Here is a 17,321-nt window from a genome sequence, read left to right as displayed (position 1 = left end):
TGCCAGGCCCTGGGCATGCCTTGCCTCACTCCTGGCCACCAGGAAATCCTTGATTCCTAAGGAAGCAAACGGAAAAGGGGAATGGGACTTTTCTCCAGCTACTGGAGCATAAATTTGAGATTGTAAAGTGAAGAAGTTAAGGAAGATGAAGGGGGAAGAGCTGCCAAGAACAGAGATTTTCTTTCTGTATACAATCTGATTTTCTGCTGAGTACTAGTGAGGTTACTGCTTCTTTTTAGCTCCAGTGTTTGTCTTAATGCTGGGATGCAAAAGCATCCACTATTCACACAATGTACCAAAAGATGTTTGGTTTGCTGGTTTGATTTTTTTACTAGACAAGTTGTTTGGGTTTTTTTTTAAATAGCTCTGGTGACATGAACAAGACCCAAAAGGGAAGGGGCTCTGTTTGGGGGTTAGTGGAGTTCGCACGAAGCTGAGTCACAGCTGACACAGGAACTGTGCCTGCAGAGCACATGGCTGGGACTCAATTCATAACTGCAGCAGCCAGCAAGACCTCGGCCATGGCTGTGAACCTCCTGGTGCTGGCAAAGTACAGTTGTTTTTGTAGGATCCAAGTAGTGGAATTAGCAGGGCATGCTCTCAGCAAGATGCCTCCCCTTTGGGCACTCCTTGATCTGCCAGGATGCTCCCTGGTCAGACTGTGCACAGACACAGTGGGTTGGTGGAATGACATTCAACAAGTGCACTACTGGGAAGGGACAGTCTCCCTGCAGCTCCTCCCTCTGGTCCCTAAAGTGTCAGATAAAAAGGCAGCCTGCTGGAGTGTGTCTTGGGGGGTGTCTTGGGTTGGCTTTGTGACATTTGGAGAGGTCTGGACTCACTGAGGGCAGAGCTACAGGTGAGAGAGGTCTGTGCAGCAGAGAGCAGGCTGAGCAGACATCTCACACATCTCTGAGGAACAGGAAGCCCAGAGGTGTCTGAGCCTTGAAGCAGCTGGCAAGTTTCAGAAGCAAGCTCGACACAGGGCTCTGTGCTCTCCACTTTGCCCTGCTTCTTGTTTAAAGCAAGCTTGGTTCACATTAAAGTGCATCACCATAGCTCACAGCTTTTTTTATTCCTAAGGTGGAAAAGTGTCCCAAGGGCCTGGAAGAAATGAAGGCACATCACAGACAGCGTGTGCTGGCAGCTGTGCATTGCAAACCAGGTGAGCTGCAGAGCAGGATGAACACACAGTCATACATGCAATGACAGAATCCCAGAAAAAACCCAAAAATATTCTTTGTGTAGGGCAGCACAAGATTCTCAGAAGTCCTTGGATGGACAACATGGAGACAGGAATACTTAAACAAAATTTCACACCATAAAAATTGCTGAACTGGCCATGAAGCAATGATAACATGCCCAAATTTTGTATCAAATATCTAGAGATTCACACATTTAGGTGTCATCTAGTTGTGTACAGTTGGTTGGTAGGAGAACAAACTGCATCCTGAACTGGGTACACAGACCAAAGACATGCTAAGTCGACTGGTTCAGCATTACAACTCCCATGAAACGTTTAGGTTTTGTCATGCATGACACAAATGTGACGAGCAATTCCAGAAAAAATATTAGTAAGGAGAAACTGAGCCCCTTTGTTTGTGCCTCTGCTCATTTCCTGAGGGACATTGTGAGAAACTGTCCAGGAACTCTCATCCATGCAGAAACACCATGCTCTGCAATGCTACCAAAGTCAATGAGCTTTACCATGTTCCATGCTGGTCATGCAAATCAAAAGTGCCCTGTGGCTTCTTGAATACAAAACCCAATCTTTTCCAAGATTCAAAGCAAAAAAAAAGTATTCCAAGTAGCAGAAGCATGTACATGGCTCAACCAAACTCTGTCCCAAAGATCGAAGCTTGCTTAAATAAAGACACTAAAATCAACATGATTACCTCAGTAATATGCTGATTCTACCAACTGAAGTTGACAGCTAACATATGTTGGTAATCAAAAATATACCTTGCTAGCCTGAAGTATATGGTATTACAAATACTAAAATTTGCTAAACATGGCAGGCATCATTTATCTTTGAAACTACCGAATAAAGAACACAGTTTTAAGTAAAGATGAACAAGACAGACACAAAAACTGAAAGAGTGAAATTAGTAAGTCTACTGCAGTTAAGTCAGAATAAGCACACTATTTTCATTCCCCGTGCAATTTCCAGCTAACATAACCATACCAACACCTTCTGAATTTTACAAACAAAGCACCATCTGTAGGGAAGGAAGATGGTAATCTTTATGCTTTATTAGACTAATGCTGCAAGATGAACTAGGCATGTTTCATAGTTGAGAGTTTGTGCATTGTTTTCCACCTGTCTCAACTCGTTCAATAAAATAAATTGCTTTTCTCTACAGACATTGCTTCACTTACATCCTAAGAACATCCCAGCTCCAAGCATGGCTTGTAATTCTCTTCATGGTTTCAAATGAGCTATGTCACCTATCTTTGCTCCTTCTCCTAATTAGTCAACCCTTACAACGAGCCCTGTAGCTGCAAGTTTTCCATGGACTTGAAGGGTTCAAACAAATTACTGGGACTGCTTGCTTTCATCTCAAAGGTGGCTTTCTATGAAAGCTTATGAAATTTGAGGAACACTTGTGATTTTCAAGCAGGCTCCTTACTATAGGGTGTTATTCTAGATAATTCACTCTCATCGTCAGGGTGTTTTGGGAAATTCCAGGTTCTGCCTGGAAGAAAAGAACCGACAATTTTCTCTCTATTCCTTGTGCCAGGCTATCCTGTCCCACTACTGAACCACTGTCACTCCAAGAACAAGGTAAGGAGGATCTACAGGTACTTTGCATTACCTTAGTCCCTCACACTGAGTGCCTCCTTGAGGCTTTTTGGGGGGACAGACAGCTTTCTCTTTTTGCACAGGCATCATTGGGTGGCCCAGCACCCATGGAAGGCAAACACCTGCCCCTGGCAAAACAGCAGATGCTGACACATGAATATTCACTACGAAGCAATATCAGGCAGCTTTCCAGCCCATACAGAGAGCTGGAGTGGAAAAGCTGAGCAGAGGAAACGCTTTTAACTTGTGCAAACAGCACTGACGGACACCTAAGGCGGCTCCGAGCCTCTACGAGTCGCAGACCAGCACAACCCATTCAACAGGCTCAAGCGCCATCTCCTGGAAAACCCCCTTCAGTTCCATTCGACTGCTAGACCATTCGGTAGTTGGGCAAAACGTGTTCATCACTTTTCCTGTGGCTCATGGGAGACCTTTGGTGTCGAGTGAGACTGAAATGCTACAACTATTGGCACATACAAACCCCAGAGGAGCTGCTGTAGGTCAGCTGCCAACTCCATCACAGCGTGGATCCTGCTGATCCTGTTACATTTTTGAACAGTTTCAATGCTTTTGAAGAGAGGTCCTTGCACTTTTTTTTTTTTTTTTTTTTTTTTCCAGAAAGACACCTAGTTAAAGCTATATGGCAGTAGACAAGCATGGCAAAATGGATGAGGAAATAAGAGGAAGAACTTAGTTCCAATGTACTCAAAAACTTTAAAGATTTTTCTCAGCCTACAAAACTGGAATTGGAGCCTAAAAACATTTATCACTGGGTGTAGAGCTTGTATGGGAAATACATACATTGTCTAATTGGAGTCAGTGGAGTTCCTTATTAGCACAATGAAGTAAATGGGGAATAGGCTGGGTAGAATTGGCAGAACAGGAGGACAAGATCTCATTTTAGATTTAGGGATTTCAGGTCACAAAATACAATGGAATCTGAGGTTTTCATTTTACCACTAAACCCAGAAACAGAGATGACATCTAAACCAGGTCTTTAGGAAGGATTTGGTATGAAAAACACCCAAAGGTTCCCGTAAGAATGTGTGTCTGCCTGCCTCAGCACACTGATGATCACACACCACACCACAGCCTATCAGTCCTCACAGCATGTGATATTTGCAGTGGAATGAAAAACCCAAATGCAAAGGCACAGAAAGGAACCCACTCCTCAAGTGTGAAAAAGAGGTGGTTTAGCTGCACCAGGTGTGTAGCAGGAAAACAGCAACGGCTGCTTACATCAAAGAAAGTCCCTGCATGTTCCAGGATGAGCTGGCTGGAGTCAGGCTTGTTTTTGCAGTAGGTGACATACATCTGAAATTTATCTGCCTGTGAAAACAAACATCAAAGGAAAAGCAAGATAAGCTATTTCTCTGCTCCCACAGGTTTTTATTAAGGCACACCAGGATAAATACAGGTGACAACTCTCTCCCACACACCCACCACCACCCCCCTCCCCTCACACCCTGCCACCAAGAAACACAGGAACTGTAAATTAAGAACAGAAGACTTTAAGGTTCATACCTTACCTGAGTAGTTCTGAGGGCTGTGGGAGGCTTTCTTTAACAAGTGTCCCATAGGGAAGGCCTAAAACTTTAATCTAGCTGTAAAATAATTTCTAAGAGCTCTAATGGTGTTACACAAGAGTTTGAAGGTCTCAAAACTCAGTCATGAAGTGTTGACTATCACCTACTTGCAGATAAAATCAGTCTAGAAACTGGGCAAGTGTTTAAATCTAGTTTAAACTGGCTCAAGCCAACATTTATTACTTGAAATTTGTGACACTTGACCCAGACTTGCCTTCCCTACCTTGGTTCAAACTTCAATGGGTCAATTTTTATGTTGTGCTAGGAGTGTTTTTTTATTTCCTAATTTGTTTACTTTCAAGCAGAAATTAAAAGCATCTGTGCACTCCCACCTCTTATTACCGTACTCTGGTCTCAAGAAGAGGGAGGCAAATAAAAGAGGAGGATATTTTCCTTTTATTGCTATTGCATTTTTTATTCCAGGTATCGAAAGAGTAGGATCCTGCAACTGGGCAGGCAGCTTTGTAGGTATGTCTGTAACCATACACACAGCTCTGGACAGGTAGCTTTGCTGAGATGATGCTGTAGTATCTTAAAAGAACCATGAAGATCTTGCACAGAATGATATATAAATGCATTCAATCTTTCCTATACAGGTAACCTGTTCTTTGTAAACAAAATTTCTGCATCCATTTCATCAAGACCTGTGACATGTTTTTAAATTAAAAGCCCATCTGAAATCATCTAAACATGCTCATTTTTTGGATAAGTGAAAATACTCCATAATTACTCTTAAAATTCTAATTCCTAGCTTTGATATATGAATAAAATCATCAGACAAAACACAAAGATGGCTGACTTGACTGGTAAATACTTTGAAAAGGGAACAGCTTTCATACTGATAAATTACTGTAGCCAATTCCCAGAGCCTCCTATGCTCAGGAAGACTCTTCACATCAAGATTTCAAAGTCCTGTTGGAAATTATCCTGGCATTGCATAATGGAATGAGAGAGCACGGTGGCTCAGAAATTTGACACTAATTTCTGGAGGAAAAAAGTCAATAAAATATGTTCTTCATGCCTTTGTGGAGTTCTCATGGCATGACTAAAATTCCTTAAGGAAGGTATATTAAGAGTTTAAATGTCTGCCCTCCCAGGGCCTTTCACAGGGAAATGAATGTCACCCCTAAAAACAGGTTTGGTTGATGAAGTTCTGCTAAACAGAAACCAGCAGAGGCAAAATAAAAGCTGTGCTGGTCAGTGCAGGACAAGGAGAGGGGCTCTGGAAAGCCTTCACACTACTGCTGAGGAGAAGGGTGGAACCTTCCACACTGGGGCACGTGAAGGACAAAGTAGTTGTAGCTCCAGAGTAGCTCCTAATCTCATTTATCACTGGGGACATAACCCTTGCACCTATTCCCAGCTTGTTCCCGTCTGTGTTGGAGGAATTAATCTGAATAAATAATGAGAAGCAGCAGCCTCATTACCCAGGTGACGAAGCAGTGGCCCACATCCTCAGGCAGTTGTTCATATTTCTCCAGCTCTTTTAGAAAAATGCTGAAAAAAGAAGACACCAATGTAATTAGTTACAGTCACATACCCAGGAGATGCAGGATAACCAATGAGTTAATCAGTGCTAATGATCAATACTTGTATCTTGATTATGAAGCTACTCAAGTGACCAGCCAGTGGAAAAAGTGTCTCTTGCCAAGGTGTGCTTTGTTTTTTGAGTACAGTCATGCCTGACTCCACTAGAAAGGAAATAGAGGCAATCCCTAGTAGGGAGTCAGCATGTTCAGGACTGTTCTATTTGAACACAGATCTTCAAAGAGTTGCTGTGTAATGGTTCAGAGGAAGAGCAAAAAGGGAAGCCCAAAGCTGCCAGATTTCAACACCCGACTCAGCACAAAGGACAGCAACTTAAACAAGCTCAGCATTTAATATATAAGTAGTAAACTTCCAAAATACAGATTATTTTAATCAACTCTCTCTCAACAGCTTGTACCACAAGGGACACTTGTTTGCAGACAGAGCCCTGCACAACACCTGGGTGAAAAGAGGGATGTGAAACAGTTTCTTCAGCTGCTCCTCCTAGGACATGTTTCCTGGACCCTTCACCAGCTTTGCTGCCCTTCTTTGGACACAGATTCTGAACCAGGCTGGAGGATGACTTAACATCACCAGCCAAAGAAGAAGACTGTGGAGGGGACAGGGGAAATTTATTTTAGTATTGCTAGAAAGAAGTTTTAGAGGAAAAAGGATTATGCAGAAGAGCAGGCTGCAGGAGGAGAGGTCAGAGAAAGGAGAAATAAAAGCTGTGAGAAGCTGTGGACATGACTGAGGGCTGGAGGGATGGTAGATGGGAACAGGGGAAAGCCAAAAAGGAAGGTAATCAGATGGCATCAGTGAGGGTCACCAAAACAATAAATATAGCACCACAGAGAAAGGGGAAGTGGGAAAGCAATTGGTTGATCATAAGATAGTTTTAAATGGGAGAATATTTGTCTGTATGGCAGGGTAATTCTTGTGGGCTGGAAGTCAATTCATCTATTATTTAAAGGCTTTTCTAATGTATTATGTAGCTTGAATCTACAATCCTGACATGCTTTGAAGCTGCTCACACAAACGCATGCATATGGCACGCTCTGCTGGGCCATATTATGTGATGCCACGTTTATCTGGCTGGAGCACTTGAAATGTCCCAGAACTTGAACAGGGAAAGGTTCTCTGATATGTTTATAAAACCATTTTGGTTTTGATGTGTACCCTGAAGACAGATTTGAAATTCAGACAGCCCTAAATGTTAAGTTTATAATTGTTGTTACCTTCACATTATACCATGGAAACAACGTCCTCTAAGCTGATCTGGTACACAGTCTTATCTTAACAAGACAGAGTACTTTTAGTTACAGATTAAATAGAGAAAGTCTCCAAGAAGTGGCAGAAAGCTACTTATTAACTCAGCTCACACCAACAATTCCCCTGTTTCCCCTCCGTGTTTTCCAAGATCATATTTTTGACAGGCAAGTACCCAGACTAGATCTAGTGTTGTGAGATGGAAATCATGTATCAGACTGCAAAGCCTTGGTATAATATGAATTTAACATTGTTAATCAGCTTGAAGGTGAAGTTTGAACTAAGTGGCAATTCATTTTTGTAAAATAAAACAAGAAATCAAACATTATTTTGCAAATCTGGATCATACTTTACACTCCCTTGTGCATTGTACTGTAGGTGTTCTCTGCAGATGCATTAAGTGCCTAAACATTAACAGAACTGTTAGGGAAACCTACTTGTTATGGAAGTCATATATTTCCTGAATATTGCCAAAGATGATGTGTTCTTTATTAAGGATTCCAGCTGGTATTTCTTCCACTCCACTTGTCATTTCCCAAAGGTAAGTCTGGAAGACACCAGAAACTCTTAATTTTGTGAACATATGCAGTGGAAAAGAATAGATCTCCCTGTTTTATTGCCAAAGGTACAGGCTGAAAGGGAACTATGTACTTAGAAATTAAATAAACAAGCTAAAAGCAAAAATTTTCCAGTGTTACAGAAAGCTCTCCGGAGAAATTCAAAGTGCTGACACTTTGAAGTTGTCTGAGAAAAAAGCAGAAACAGGGAAACAACACCTGTCTTTGCTGTCCACCTGATGGTGTCCAAAAACTGCAGGCAGAAACAGCTGAAAGATAAGCCAGATTTGCCACTTCAGTAGCATTAGATACATAAAAATCTGTCAGACTGTAGGAATATGAAAGCTGACAGATTTCACTGAATTACACTCTGTTTTTTGCCTTGAATATCACCATCCACTTTAGGAACAACCTGCTGTACAGCTAGGAAAGGTATTTGACTGTGCAAATCCAGAAGTTTCTCTAGTATGAGATGATTCAAAGGAATGGATTTGAATCCTTAAGGAAATGCTCCAGGCATCAATGTGCACGGCCTGTGCAGTAAAGTGAACACGCCCAGTGCAGAGGACAACGTGTGCTTCCAGGAAATACTGGAGGCCTCCTGGGCCATAACTTACCTCCAAACATTCATGTAAATCCCTGACATAAGCTTTTTCTGTCTGCAGCAGCTCAGCCATAATGAATCTGAAAAAAAGGGACCATTTTAGGTGTTTTGGACATTATAATCACTTCTACAGTGAACAGAAAACAAAACATCCTCCTGTTGTTGTAAGGAAAAAGGGTGTTTTCACCCTAGACCTTCAGCTGCCTTACAGTGCACCTCTCAGGTCAACGACTGAAATGCCACTTCATACTCCAGTCCCTTGTAGGGTTATTTTCTAGAAGTCCTTTCTGCATAAAATCCTATTAAGTTGTATTTCTGCAACCTTGAGTCCATGGGATTTACCATTTACATGCCTATTCTTAACTATCATCTGATTCTCAGAATATTTTCCACCCAGGGTTAAGAATTTGTGATTCACCAACAACATTTGCATCTTTGCTGACAGCCAGTGGGAAGTCACCCTAAAACTAACTTCAGAGGCAGTACATACAGATGGATTTAAGAGACACCACTACTTTGAAGAGACTTCAACAGCTTGGTATCTGACCAGAGAAAATCCAGACGCTGGGAAATGCAACAGTGGCATCTGTAGAGCCTCAGGCTGGGCCCCTCAAAGTTGAAATTTCCAATGTTTTGCAAATTTGTCACAGGCAGACCAAGAGTAACATTTCCAAAAGTAAAAGTGGTTTCTTATCAATCACGCACTGTAGTGACAATTTCAGAGGGCTGAGAAATACTCTTCCAGTATTCTTACACAAAAAATAAGACAAAATAACATGAAAATAGACTGTTTATAGATTTGAGCGCAACAAGCACTTTTCAAGTATCTCTTCTAGCATGAACTATTTCCAGTTCTCTCAGTCCTACGCTTGCTGAAATTTGATCCTGAACTTCAAGTGAACTCCTGCGTCACTGATGTTTAGATAACACTTAGACATCTAAAGATGTTCTTTATTTTTTCCTGCTAATTTTACTTTCTACATATAACCAGAAAGAAATTAGCAACTCCACAACATCAGGTTTAATCCAAGTGTTTGACTCACTACTTTCCCTTTCCAAAATTAACTTCTGATTAAAACCAAAAGAAATTCAACCTTTATGTTCTGAAATTCTGTAACCTACAAGTATCAACCTCTACCCTACACCTGTAGACTTATCTTGATAAGTCTGCAGCTGGAAGGAGTTCTAGGACTGCCAGTCAGTTCTGGTCATGGAAGTATCACAGAATCATTCTTTATCAGATAATGTGCCATGCAGACAAGAGTGTTTGGGAACATACTCTTTCTTTCTGGCTGACTTCCTTTTTTCTTCATTGACTTCATGATTTGCATCTCTCAGCTTTACCTCCCGGTCTGAAAGACTTGCTGGAATGATATCGAGTTCCAGGTCTTTGTTATCCTAGGAAAAAACCAAGAAGTACAGAGCTTAACTTCATTGTAATCCCACTGTTGTGTAAAGTGCAGCATGTTCATGAGATCAAAGAGGTAAAAAGGGACAAAAGTAAGATAATATCAAAAAGAAGGAAATTCAGAAAGAAGTAGTACTGTGAGAAGTATGGTGGTGAGAGAGAAATCTTAAAAAATTATCAACAATATTCATTGTAATCTTCACTGTTACTCCTAACTAGGAATTGGTATTGATAAAAAAGTCTAAATTACCTTACTCCTTCATACCTAAATTAGTTGTCTAGTATGGGACTTCATAAAAACCAGTCTGATAAAGTAGAGCACCATGCAGAGACAACTTTCAGTGGCCATTTACCATGGAATACCTTTCCAGGCTGTGGTTAGAACTCTGTCTAAACCAGAGACCCTACAAGGAACAGCGCAGTTAAAGTATCATGAAGGTGTAAGGGAATTTATTCCTTATTTGTGATACTTAATTACAAAGAGTCATTGACTGAAAGGTTTTGAAGTGTTTCTGGTTCTGGCACTCTCCCTTAATACTAGGGCCAGAGAATAGCAGGAGATCCTAATTTTTGCTTCTTATGATGCTCTATTTCACCTAAAAGAGTTCAGAGATGAGGTTGGGGATCAATTGTTTATGTTAGTTAGAAGATTAGAGAATGACAACTTAGAGTCAAAGTTTGAGTGTGATGCAAAATAATGGTGTGGGAGCAGGATTTATGATTTATACCAAAATCAACACAGATTTTTATTCAAATAATTTATTCCCCCCCACCCCTGAAAGCTGTATGGTGTCCTGAAAAACAGTACAAACATTTGTTTAGAAAATCTTTCTGATCTTCATCTCTCTCCTCCTCACATCACTGACCTACCACAGAAAAACCCTTTAACCCTTTCTCTCCAGAAGCACTTCTGAGCTTGGCCAGGTAGGCTGGCTGAATTTTCAGTGTTTCTAACGGGCACATGAAAACCTACAGCACTCATACCACAGACTTCACCTTCCTCTGTGACTCTGGTATAAAACCCCGAGAGGACATGGTCTTACAGTACCTCTGGGTTGATTCCAAGGGCTTTTTCCAGGGAGTAGCGGTATTTCCCCATCCTGAGAGAGAAGTCCCGGTAGCGCTTGTCAACGGTGGTGACCCACTTCCTAATTTCAGTGGCATGTATGTGTCCTTTTTCTACAAAGCTGTCAGCCAGCTGGATGAGGAGCTTCACTTTCTCCTTTGTTTGCTGCCCAAAATACAGTCCTTGGTTATGTTTTATTACTATTTCCTTTGCTTTTAACTCACACAGCAGTCCAAAGAAGATCACAATTTTTATACATCATTAGAGAGTGTCTGTACTTCATCTTATACAGAATCAGACATTTTCAACTTTTTCAGTAGGAAAAGGAATGACATTTTTATAAGGACACTTATGCAGCTGAAGAAGATAGAAAAAGTCAAGTTTTTGAAACCCCGCAGACACAAACATATAAAGCATGTTGGAAGTTAGACAAAGCCTCTTTCCCATAAGCAAGAGCTTATTTTTTGTGAGCCTTGGAGAAGACAAGATTTAAAAATCACACCTCATAAAACACACCAAGTTACTCTGAGTCTATACCTGGTGGATCTGCAGATCTGTGTAGGAAGATCATTAATACACCACATACCAGCCCAGGAAGTGATTTTGAGTCATTACTACTCTGTTTCAAAAACAAACAGAATTTAAATCCAAACTCATGGTCTACCATAAAATCCTCCTTCGGTATTTTAGGTCCATTTTGAACATTACCAGCTAAAAGATGCCTGAACTCCAAAGCACACACTGAGCCCCCAAACCTTCCAGAGATCTTTTCTATTCCACTTAGGCTCTAACTGCCCCTTAGTCAAAACTGGCATAAATGATGTAGTTATAAACTTTAGCTCTGATTCCAAATCTATCCCAGGAAAGGAGGCACTGGCAAGCTTCTTGCCAAAGACAGAGAGGACTTTCCACCATGCCTGAGGCAAGACACACTGTCAGATACTTGACTTATCAGTGATCTGACCACAAATGGACAAACACACGTCAGACCAGAAAATATCCAGTAGATTTCAAACACAAAACTAAATTCAAGAAATTTCACCACCATAATAGATTAACAGCTGAATCAGACATTATCCTAACAAATTAGATGAGTACCTAAGCAAGGCTAGGTATGGAGATGTAAAAATCTGACTTCCTGTCATGTTTAAAGGTTTTTCATTCCCAACAGCTACTGACAATTTTGCATTCCAAACAATCAGTTTGGCCAGAAAGTTACTGGGATCAGGAAGGCTTTCAGCTACAGGTTAATTTGAGAATAACATCAGTCTGGGAATGACATGCATTTACCAGATTGCACATGGCAGTGAAAATATTCTATGTCAGCAGTAGGAGCAGTAGGTCAGCCTGAGGGAGCAAGACTGGATGTGTCAGTGTAAGAAACAGCCAGTAATGTTTAACAACCAACAAGGTCTAAAATTCAATCCTAGGCTAAGTCAAGAGTCAAAATGATTTGGAAACTTCGTTATGAATTTGGATTATTATGATAAAAATTAAATTATGAACTAGAACATCATTTCAGGTGGAAAAATTATGGGTGGTTAGAATTCAGAAGTAGTTAAAAGAATGTCCTCTGTGTCCTGTCTGATGAAATTACCTTCCATCCACTGCTAGTTATCTCACATTTTCAGAAACATGCAAGCTAAGCTAAAAGAAGGGGACAAGAACACCACAAAGCCTTTGAATCAAACCCATACAAGCACGGAGAGCCTAACGAGGAATTTAAGGATTACAGAAGATCAATTTCAGGACACAGTGAAATGCAGCTACATAATACCAAAGCCGTGGTCTTCCTGTGGTCCAGCTCTGCAGTTTACATCCTTATCAGAGACTGTTAATACCCCTGTGGATTCACTGTCTATGAATTACCTGTGGTTTGAATTAATTTGTCTGAAGCAGATCCAATCACCATTCCTCTTTAAACCCCACCAGATTTCCCAGAATTGCTCCATATAAATTAATATAATCTTGGTAATGCAGTTTTGTATTCAAAAATGTTCACCCCAGAGTTTAAAGACTCATCTATTTAAAGTACTTTGTTGGGATCAGCAGATTATTTCTAATGAGATAAATGATCATCTATGATCAACCCCGCTAGAATTAGTGAGACAAATTGTGGTTTTAATGACAGAAGAAAGAGACTAGGAGTCCATCATGACCTTGGATGCGTTCAGATCAATTAGTCAGGCTATTCCATTCTGGAATGATTGTCTGAGGAGGGAATGTCTTTTTAGATTGCTCTGAAATCTGTATGCAAATGGACTTTCTCTTCCTTCTGATCAGAACAGAAATTTTTTATAACCTGTACTAACCAAGATAGAGAAAACCTCCTTTTTGTGCCTGTATCTTGCCAAAAGTTCTCAAAAGACATTTATCTTCAGGGCTAGGATTTTTAGAGGGCAACTATAAAATTAAGAGAATATTACTACAGAGATCTAAGGCATTGAAACAGGACTATAAATACAGACTAATGCAGATGGAATAATTAGATTAAAGTCACTGTTTACCTTGGCAGGTACTCTGAATTCCCCATATTCCTTCAGGAGTTCCTGAGTTTCTTCTGCTGATTCCCCTGTGGAGCTGTGAGTAGAGAGGTAATATTCGCCTGTTTCTTGGATCCAGTCTAAGGCCTGTGAATATCAAAAACACCAAAGGAAAAACAAAGCAAACAGTCTTTGTATTTCAAGAACTAATCCTTGGACAAAAATGCCCCCTGACAAACAAAGAATATTAAATGCATTGGGACTTAATACTCTGTATACTAAAACACTTTCTAGGAACACATAAAAAGAATAAAATAATGAAAGCAGGTGGGAAAGGATACAAACGGGTACTCTGTGTTTCCTAGAACAAAAAAGAGTATAGGGAATTCTACCTATATACAGATAAACCTGCAGGGAAAGCAGTTTTCTCATTCAGAAATAGCTCAATAAGACAAGTTTGCTCTTATATTTATTTTCAAACAAATGAACGAGTACAGAAATTAATCTGAGGTGACAAAAATACTCTATCTTGTTGGGTTTTGGAATTGTCCTAAGTTGTTACAAAACCTATATTCCCCATGTTTTCAAAGTTACAGTGTTTAAATACAACTTTGATTGCAACAGGAGCTCCACACAGAGGCATTACATGGATACAAGACATTTTACACACTGCCAGGACAGAAAGACAAGGTGGGGTTTTCACACTACCTGCTTGGCACTGCGCTCAAAGACAACGTATTGCTGGCACTGATCTAATCTCCGCTTCTTCAGGGTCCAGAAGTGAAGGACCCGATTCTCCCTCTGCAACAGCTCACTCAGAATGGCTGTAGGGCAGAGGAAAACACCTGCATGACTAGGGATTCTTTGACTGCATACAGAAATAAGCTATGAAATGCTGAATTTAAATATTTTGCCTGGACCTTGCTCCCAAAAGCAGAGCCCAAGATCGCACTTCTTAAAAACAAGCATCGCTTCAAAGGGGCTGCTTAAAAAAATCTCCAAAAACCAAAAAACCCAAACCACATTCACAAGAAACCACCACAAAGCAAGTGTAGTTGCAGAGTGATCTGATAAAGGAAATGATGCTAGAACAGAGTTTGCCTTCTGAGCATGTTCACAGACTTCAGGATGACCACACTGCAGAGGGGGAGGCAAACCAGACCTTCAGTGCTGTCATGCACCAACCTTTGACTTGCTGCTCGGGCCCTCTGGTGTGGCTGGCCACTCCGGGCATGCTGACGTTGTTCCTGTGGATGTACTTGAGGAACACCTCGGCATTCCTCCGAGCCAGGGTACAGGCCTAGGAAATACAGCCCCCACCAAAAAGAATCAGTAAAAACGAGCAAAGAAAGCAAGGGAAATCCATGGGACTTCTCTGCTTAAATTGCAAGGAGGAGTTCTTTTTCATCTGGGAAGATAATGAGAACTTCAGCTAAGAGTCAATAAACTCAGCCAATAAACTAACAGTCTCATAGATGTATCAAAACACGTGTAATGTTTAATACAGTGGTTCATTCTATATATTAAGGCAAATTAATGACAATAATAAAACTTGTTGAGAACTTGTTAAGAACTGGTACCTCACATACTTTCTGTCTAAACAAATGTAACACACCTCTCTAGAAAAGTACTCATTTCAAAAAATGCACAAATCTAGAGGCATAATTTCTTAAGCCTTGACTGCAAGTGTAGTTTCATGTTATGTATCAGTTTTAGTGGCAGGTGGGAGGCTGGCTGACAGTTCATTTGTCAGCCTGTCAGCTCCCCAGTTCTTCCAAAGCAGCACCTGGAAGGCAGGAAGAAATCTCTGTCTCCATCCTGGTGCTGCCTTGCAGGGAAAAAATTGCTTTGGTTGTTATTAGATCTTCAGTTATTGGCTTGGAGGACAAAATTTGAAATGCTGGATTGTTTGTACAAGCCAATGCCAAAATGATGTATAATACCTGCCATTTATAATGCAATTTTAAGAACTGAACTTTGAACCAGCACAACAACTAACATCCTACAGTGCAATGCAAACACCACCTATTTGGTCTTGATGACATCTCTCTGAGATATGTATTGATAGTAATGCTTATTACCCCTGCTATAACAAAGTAAAACCAGCCTAGGGCTTACACAGCCAGCCAGTAGCTGAGCTGGAATTACACCTCAGAGTGTCCTCTCAAACTTACCAACACTGCTCTAAAGTGTCTACTTAACGGAGAGTTTTCCTGATTTACTAGAAAACTAAAATCAGACCTTGAGAAAAGCCTCCTTCTGTTCCAGGTGCTTGCTGATCAGAGGGATGACATGGTCTATCTCAGCTGCTGGTCCAAGTTTATCTCGGCCTCCACACCAGTCTTCATCCCGTCTGTATTCCTGCTCCAGACTCTCCAACACGCTGCACACCTGAAACATGCCCATAACACAACAACTCAGTTATCTACAGTCATAACCAGGAGGAGCACATTCAGAAGTCTATGACCAATGACATTTCAAGTCTACCCTTCTTGTACTATGGGGTAATTGGGTATAAAACAGGCCCTAGACAAAGTTCTAGGTGTTTTTCTTACCCCTAGGGATCTTTACTGTTTGGGATGCAATTTATCTGGTTTAAGGCTGATAAATCATTCTTCTCTTCTAATGAATAAAGGGAGGAAGAAGAAAAGGTTGAATCAAGGCAGGGGTTAGTCCAGCCACAGTGGATCGTTTAGGAAACAATCCCTATTCTAGAATGAGTTTAAATCCTACTGAAGTCAAGGGACTTAACACATACTTAAAGGAAAGCACATGCTTAAATACTTTCCTGAAACAAAGTCTGAAGCTGGAACTAATTCTCTTCAGCTGCATTTTAGTTGCTCCCTATACAGCTTTTTTAAGGCTGGTGGAAACCAATAGACATTAAATCAGTGTCACAATTTAGGTGGATGCAGGTTCTCTACTGCACAGGGCTCACACACATCTTCTGTCTTGGTAGAATAGCAGAACAGTGGAAATGAGGTAAATAAACCAACGCAGCCTGGAAATTATGCAGTTGCCTCAGACAAGGCTGAGTCTTTTTTGTTGCAGATCCTGAGAATACTCTTAGTGGCCTGTGCAGACACCACAAAAGTTTTCCAGGACATTTGGAACCTTCCTCTTCTTTCCCAGAGGGCTCTTCCTACAAACTCCACTGCTGAGATGATCCACTCAGTTACTGCTGGCATCCAGGTAGCTATGTCCACTCTTTTCTTGCTCACTCCTGCAGCTTTCACATGAACACAGTTATAATTGAGGGGACCCCATGTGATTAAGAGCACAGTCTGAAGGAGACTCCAGAATTACCCACCAATCATCCCCACTATCACAGGCCATTTTTATGTTACTCTGATCAAGGGCACATCAAATTCCACTTTAAAACTGGTGAGTTGAGGTGAGCTGATAACTGATCCTGCTGCCAGGCTCATGCACTATGCCCTATGCAAGCACCTTATGCATTGGGCAATCTGAAATCATCTTCTTGCTTGGATGCAAAATAACATTCACCCTCAAACATTTAGTGGAGAGCAAGTCCTCCATGTGTTATTTCAGCACAGAAAAGCATTTCCATTTCACTTCTTGAAAACCTTGACATTTTATTGGACTTCGGTGATTTAAAGAATGAAAGTAAATGGACTGCCTGGGATTCACATCTTTCCAAAAAGAATTGTCCCTGCACATGCAAATATCATCTTTCTGTTAAAATGGTGAGAGAAGTGAATATAAAATGGGCTGTCAATAAAGTCAGAGGGAAACTGGGCTATTTGAAATCCAAGGCTCCACCACTTACATCAAAAATATAATATACTTGGGGAAGACAGGCATGAAAAGGTTTGGCTGGATGTGACACTCTCTGCTCTTTTAGCTGCTTTTTCTAGATACTCAGAGAATTCAGGATCCAGTAAATTATTCACTCCACTGTCAGGCAGTCAGGGAGCAGACTCTTAAGGACTGTAGATCAGCCGTGCACCCAAGAGAAGGTGACAGGTTTGCAGCATGAGTTCGTGAGCATTCAAAG

At 40.9% G+C, this 17,321-nt stretch overlaps 1 protein-coding gene across 4 annotated transcripts in view; it reads right to left on the bottom strand.

Moving 5' to 3' along the window:
* KALRN (kalirin RhoGEF kinase) overlaps window positions 1-17,321 on the bottom strand; it is a 452,901-nt gene that overhangs the window by 107,358 nt on the left and 328,222 nt on the right. For all 4 annotated transcript variants that reach the window (XM_082284833.1, XM_082284834.1, XM_082284835.1 and 1 more), the window contains exons 18-27: window positions 15,545-15,694; window positions 14,489-14,603; window positions 14,012-14,127; window positions 13,328-13,450; window positions 10,803-10,985; window positions 9,626-9,744; window positions 8,360-8,426; window positions 7,623-7,732; window positions 5,817-5,886; window positions 4,043-4,132 (exon numbers count right to left, since the gene is read on the bottom strand). In XM_082284833.1, the coding sequence (XP_082140959.1) occupies window positions 4,043-4,132; window positions 5,817-5,886; window positions 7,623-7,732; window positions 8,360-8,426; window positions 9,626-9,744; window positions 10,803-10,985; window positions 13,328-13,450; window positions 14,012-14,127; window positions 14,489-14,603; window positions 15,545-15,694 (1,143 nt within the window). The remainder of the gene's footprint in view (window positions 1-4,042; window positions 4,133-5,816; window positions 5,887-7,622; window positions 7,733-8,359; window positions 8,427-9,625; window positions 9,745-10,802; window positions 10,986-13,327; window positions 13,451-14,011; window positions 14,128-14,488; window positions 14,604-15,544; window positions 15,695-17,321) is intronic.

The sequence above is a fragment of the Coloeus monedula genome, assembly GCF_965178545.1.
Source record: "Coloeus monedula genome assembly, chromosome: 7".
Classification (NCBI taxonomy): Eukaryota; Metazoa; Chordata; class Aves; order Passeriformes; family Corvidae; genus Coloeus; species Coloeus monedula.
This window is presented reverse-complemented; position numbering and strand designations above follow the sequence as displayed.